The 6283-nt window shown below is 56.0% G+C and overlaps 1 protein-coding gene across 1 annotated transcript; it reads right to left on the reverse strand.

Moving 5' to 3' along the window:
- Positions 1–55: 55 nt before the first annotated feature.
- LOC136300348 (nuclear pore glycoprotein p62-like) lies at positions 56–6052 on the reverse strand. Its single transcript, XM_066202687.1, has 12 exons — positions 5742–6052; positions 4553–4938; positions 4213–4323; positions 3615–3749; positions 3376–3480; positions 2799–2907; positions 2501–2645; positions 2092–2141; positions 1835–1969; positions 1055–1166; positions 589–655; positions 56–275 (listed from the first exon to the last, which is right to left on the reverse strand). The coding sequence occupies exons 1-12, from the start codon at positions 6026–6028 to the stop codon at positions 184–186; spliced, it is 1734 nt and encodes a 577-aa protein (XP_066058784.1). The 5' UTR covers positions 6029–6052; the 3' UTR covers positions 56–183.
- Positions 6053–6283: the final 231 nt, after the last annotated feature.

Raw genomic sequence — 6283 nt, forward strand, 5'->3', positions numbered from 1 at the left:
CCCCACAAATTCAGCAGTTTCTCAGCTTCTCCTGTCCAAAACCACAAGGACTGTCTTTAGAACAAACAACACATTTTATTACAAGAAAAGAAACAAAGCTAGGCCATGATTTCAGTCCTCAGCTCCCAAACACCTCTGTTTTCTGTGGAGGCTTGATGTTCATCCTTTGAAGTTGGGAGTGTTTCAATCGAAGGTGATCCGAAAGCTGCGCTCCTGCTCCTTGCGACGACTCTCACAAACTTTTGTCACCTCTTCCACCTTTCTCTGCAGCACAGCTGTGGCAGAACCAAGGGATTAATGTCACAGCTACCCCAGACCACAACCTTGCACAGTTTTGCTTGCAGAAGAAATAAAAATATTCAAGCAGGGCTTTTTTAGGTAAAACAACAGCAGCTGCCAGGAGTAACTTCTCATCAGAGGCCTCTAATCAGGCACACCAGAAGAATTCAAGCCCAGAAGGGACAAAGCCACTGAAGATGAAGAGGAAGGCTCCTCAGGCACCTTCAGGAATTCAGGGGGGAACAAACACTCACAGACATGCTCCTGCTTTGCATTCACATTCCCAAAAGGCTGCAGGACAAATCTCACCTGAGTTCTGGTCAATCCACTGCAGGGAATCCATGTGTGCATTCAAAATTTTACAGATCTGCTGAAGCTGAGCAGAGAGAGAAGGTGCAAGTCAGTTGTGAGACTGCAAAAACATCAAGGAGTCAAAGGCAAGCTTCTCCTTGAGAGCATCACTGAAGCAGCAGCCACTTTGGGCAGGAAGTGTGTGCAGCAATGCTGCTACTTTGCTTCTTAGCAGCAAGAAAACTGCACAGCTTAGATGGTAGGACTGTGGCTTTGGCTTGTTTTAATTTAGACTTAGGAAGCAGCAGAACATTCATCACCTTAGGCTTGAAGTGGCAAAATTAAAAATGAATGTGGAAAAACTCAGTCTGCAATACTGAAAGGAAATTTTTACTGAAAAAAAAGCTGCTGAGTACAGCCATAAGGAACATCAAGATCAATTTAATATAAATCATAAAAAATAAAAATAGAAGCTTGCATTTACCGGGTCACTGGTGTCAGCTGGGCCTCTTGATGTGTTTAAGTGCTCAGTGATGTCCTTCAGATCTTGTGCCATGCGCTTCAGCTGAGCATCGATGTTTTCAGCAAGTTTGTAGCTGCAGAGCACACAGGAAACGAGATCAGAATGGTTAAAAGCAACTTTGAAGATCTGCTCTCAGTCACACCAATGGGCAATCAGAATGAGCTTCCACATCTGCAGCCAAGGCTGACAGAGACCTGGGAACAGCACCAGAGAGGCTCCATCACCCCCAAGAAATGAATCCCAACCCCTGGCACCCTTGATCCACAGACAAGCAACTGAGTGGAGGACTTCCTGGAAGGCTTTGTGGGAACTGAAAGAAGCAGCAAGCCTGGATTCAGGATTCCTCATCTCTTGAACCAGACAAACACTGCCTTTAATTACCCTATGATGCAGCACTGAAGGCTTATGAGGGTGCTCGTGCCACACATAGTTCACTCTGCTCTCACCACTTCTGTCAGTAAAGAACCATTAATTTTTCAAGATTATGCCAAAATTAGTAACCTCTTCCCAGAGAGCTGATTGCACCAACATCTAAAGAGCTTTTCATGCCAATTCAAGAGCTTCCACTCACTGTTCTAGTTTCTAATGAGTAAAATCTAAGTTGCCACGCATCAAACAGGACTGAATGTCTGACAGCAGCCACTCGTTGTTAATCTTGTCACACATCCCAGCCCCATCTCCTGCTGGCTGCAGTGACCACAGCACAGAGCTCATGCCCATCCCAGCAGGTTTGTGCCTCACGTCCTCTCCCGTTCCTCATCCGCGTGCTGCAGGTAGATGGTCCCACTCTGCTCCTTCACAGACTCCTCCAGAGGGGTCAGCAAGTCCTCCAGCTCCTTCTGCTGGGACAGAATGAAGTCCAGTTCCTGATCCAGTCTGCAAAGAGAAAATGCCAGCTACTTCCCTGACGTGTTGCAGACATTGCAGAGCTGTCACACCAGCAGGCAGCACAATGCAGAGAAGAAATAAAATCATTTCAGGTGCTCACAGTCTCCTACCTCTTCTGATCAACCTTCACCTTCTCTACTTCTCTGTGTAACGAAGTAATCTGGAAACAGAAGACATTTCATTACACCTTGCAAACCAACAAGTCAGCTCTCCAAAGAAGAGAGGAGGGAGGGAGGGAGGGAGGGAGAAAGCAGCACCATGCAAGTTCTCCTGGAAACAAGAGATGGTCACAGAAAGATTTACAGACCAAAGAGGGAATAAGGGAGGTTCAGCTTGGAATGATCCCCCCTAAGAGAACTTGGTAGCACAGAGCAAAAGTCACAGAACAGATTTCCAACCCCAAGGCCTAGAGGCCAGAACACAGAAAGATTTTGAAAAGCAATAGCTTGCTGCATTTGTAACACGGAGGCCTTCAAGGACCTAAGCAGCAGAATGAGGTCCCACTGGAGGTCACCTCACCTTCTCCCCATTCTCGATCAGCATCCGGTCCCAGGCATTGACTTGTGTGGCCTGATGGAGGAAATGCTTCTCTTGGTCTTCCAGTTCCAGGCTCCACTTGTTGATCAAACTCTCCAGCTGGGCATAAGTCATCACTGGGGGGGCACTGAGGGAGGGACGGGCGGCACAGGACACAAGGTCAGGCAGGAGAAACTCCACAGCACTCCCTCATTTCCCCTGCCCCCTCCAGACCCCAGCATGACCACTGCAGCTGCTCCTGCCCCAGGCAGGAAATGCTCAGTGCTAACAGAACACCCACCTGGCTGTGGTGGTTGTGGTGATGGCAGCTGTGGAGGTCACAGCTCCAAGGGCACCCGTCGTAGTCAGTGGCTTCAGATTCAAAGGAAAGCCAGAAGCAGAAGTTGTCCCTGCAGGAAGAGATTCAAGGGCAGCAACACAAGAGGACACACCTGGTACCTCACAAACAGAGACCAGGTCCAGGCTGCACTGCCCATGGCTGCAGGAGCTGCACTAGATCCCTCTGGAGGGACCAGCAGCAAATCCCACCTCTGCCAAGGAGGGAGTGAAACCATCCCCAGCCCACAGCCCTGTCAGTGTCCTCATGGCTTACTGCTGGAACCAGGAACTACCAGCACACACAGTTCCTCCCCTGCACCTTTGCAGAGCATGAGAGATCTTCTGTGTTTTCACAAAGAGATGGAAAAGGATCAGAGAAAGACAGACTGTGCAGTTTTCAGTTCCTTGAGGGCTTTACAAATCAGAACTGCTGAGCTGCTACTCTGACATGGCCCTTTACACCTCTACAGAGCACTGATCAGGTCAAGTGTAAATTCAGTCTCCCTTCTCTTCAGGGACTTTCAGCCTCTTGTTCCTACCTGTGGCAGTGCTTGTTGTGGCAGCTGTTGTCCCAGGAACTTTTAATCCAAAGCCAAGTGTCCCCAGACTGGCTGTCCCAGTGGAAGCAGTGGAAGTGGCACCAACTGCAAAGAGAAGACAGCATTGACAGGCTGCATAAGCCATGAAATGCAGGGCCCCAGGAAAAGCTGTGCCCAGCCTGCTGCCCCCTCCCACTGCAGCAGCAGCCCCAGGGACAAAGCCGCCTGCAGAGACTCACGTGAGAGGCCTGTGCTGGTGCTGGAGGAGGCTGGGGCTGAAGAAGTTGCCACAGATGCAAACAAGGAGGGCCCCGTGGAGCCCAGCACTGAGGTGCTGCTGGTGCTGGCGGCCGTGGTGGCAGCTGTGGATGTCACTGCAGAGACAAACAGCTCCGTGGGTACAGGCAGAGCACACTCAGCTCCCACCCACTGCACAACAACCCTGCTGGGAGGGTGACACACACTGCACAGCCACACCTGGCTCTTGGGGGTGGCAGCACCGTGACCTCCTTTTCCTCTTATTCTCCCTGTCTTTCACACTGTGCCCTTTAAGGTTGTGCCTCCCTTCCACTGTGCTCCCCACACAAGCACAGAACAGAAGCTGCCATGTGGGACACAACGAGAAGCACAGGACACACTGTCCAGTGGCTCTAGGAGCTGTCACAGACCACCACTGCCAGGGCAAACTCACAGGAACAAACACTTCTGGCCCCCTCCCACACCCCAGTAGAGAATCTTTTAATTATATTTGTCTATTATTCCAATAGACAAATATAGCCAGGAGGACAGCAGATTTCACAGAGCCTTGAGGAGTTGTTTTCCAGAGCAGCTGCCCACCTCCAAGCTTGGCTCCAAAGGACAGAGTGGGTGCCTGGCTGGCACTTGTGGTCAGCGTTGCCGTGGTCGTACTGGCGGCTGCTGTTGAAGGCTGTGCCCCAAAGGTCAGACCTGGAACCAGGAGCAAACGGCAAAGATGGACTTTTCCTCCCACAGCCCAAAGAGCAACTGCTGCCCAGCACTGCAGAGCCTGGCCAGGCTGTCACAAACACCTCTGGCTCCAGCCCCTGGCTGCATTCTGCCCCAGCAGGAGCCAGAGGCTGCAGAGCTCCACTCCACCCTCAGCCATCCCCACGCCAGAGGCTCCCAGCCTCCGGCTGCCCCCAGCCTGCTCCCCCACCTGTGGGCTGCCCCCCAAGGCTGAAGGGCGCTGCTGACGGGGCGGCAGCTCCCAGGGTGGCCGTGCTGGTGGTGGCAGCAGCCGCGGGGGCCGTGCCAAAGCTCAGCCCTGCGGACGTGGCCTGCGGGGCCGCGGTGCCGATGCTGAACCCGGCTGCTCCCGCCTGAGTCGTGCTGCCACTGGAGAAGGTGAAGCCTCCTGTGCTCCCAGACGGGGCCGTGTTGCTGCTGCTGGTGCCGGCAGAGCCAAAGGCAAAGCCAGACGGGGCTGCTGCCTGGCTCGAGGGCGTGCTGGTGGCGGCAGGGGCACCAAAGGAAAAGCCCCCCGTGATTGCAGGGGCTGCAGTGGCAGTGCTGGCTCCAAAGTTCACTTTGGGTGTGTTGGCCCTAGGCAAGAAGAGAAGCCAATCTGCTTGAAACACACATCCGCTCAAGGACACAGCTGCCTTGCTCCCTGACCATTTGTTGACAGCAGGAACCTCCTTTCAAAGACATGCACACCTGGCCAGCCTCGTGTCCCAAGTCTGACAGCCGACTCCATCCAGCTGCTGTCACCTGCCACCCCCCGGTAGGGATCTTGCTACTGACTCTCCCTTCATTACCTGCACCCACCCAGGCAACACAGGGCATTTTATGGCAGCATACGTGACGCTGCTCCTTCTCTCAGCTCACCATTTTCACTCCCTCGGCACAAGGCTGGCTTTTTCCTGCTCGTGCCCATCTGAGCTCCCTTCCCACAGCTGCCATCTGGCAAGCTTTGACAGCAGCAGTTGTGCCCAACCTCCCCAGAACTCACAGCCTTTCCTTAACGACAAATCACTCCCGAAGTGCCGAGAAAACGTTCAGGGCACTCCAGATTCGGGTCAGAAAGAAGAAGACGTTTTCTATTCGGTAGCAGAGCTTTAGCATCTCTCTGTGCACGCCTCTCCAGGCCAGTTACAGACGGAGACGCGGAACATGCCCGTCCCAACACGTGGAGGAGCTCCCCCATGAAAACATCAGCCGGGACAGGTGCCAGCGCTCGCTGAGCACTCGCCCAGTGAGGCGAGCGCTGCAGGGCGCTGGGGAGTCCCGGGCACACGAGGCGAGGCTCGCTGGGTGCAGAAATCCCCGCGGAGCCCTCGCCCGGCACCGACACGACCCGCTCCCTCCATCCCTCCCCCGCCGCCCTGCCCGGCCCCGGCTCTCACCCCAGCGGGAAGGCGGCGGCTGCCGGGGCCGCGGGGGCCGCGCCGGCCGCGCCGAAGCTGAAGCCCGAGGGCTGCGCGGCCGCGGCCGGCCTGCTGAAGGAGAAGAGCCCGGCGGGCTGCGCGCCGCCCGCCGCCGGCGCCGCGCTGCCGAAGCTGAAGCCGCTGGAGGTGGCGGCGGGCGCGGAGAAGGAGAAGGCGGCGGTGGCCGCGGTGGTGGCGGCGGCTCGGGGCGCGCCCAGGCCGAAGGCGCCGCCGGGCGCGGCCGCCCCGAAGCTGAACTGGCTCATGGCGCGGCGGCGGCGGCGGCGCGGGCCGAGCTCCGGCGGGCGCGGCGGCGGCTCCGCGACGGCGCGCGGCGCGATGTCGTCACCGCGCCCCGCCCGAGCCCGCCCCCGCGCCTTCCCGCCCTCGACACCCATTGGTCAGTGCGGCCGCCACTCGCGGTGCCGCGGCTCCGATTGGCTGTTCGGGCGTGAGAGGCGGGGCGTGTTCGCGTTGCTGTGGGGACGGGGGACGCGGCTGCGGGAGCGGGACAGGGAACA

The sequence above is a fragment of the Chamaea fasciata genome, unplaced genomic scaffold (assembly GCF_029207755.1).
Source record: "Chamaea fasciata isolate MVZ Bird 193981 ecotype frontalis unplaced genomic scaffold, bChaFas1.0.hap1 SCAF_22, whole genome shotgun sequence".
NCBI lineage: Eukaryota > Metazoa > Chordata > Aves > Passeriformes > Sylviidae > Chamaea > Chamaea fasciata.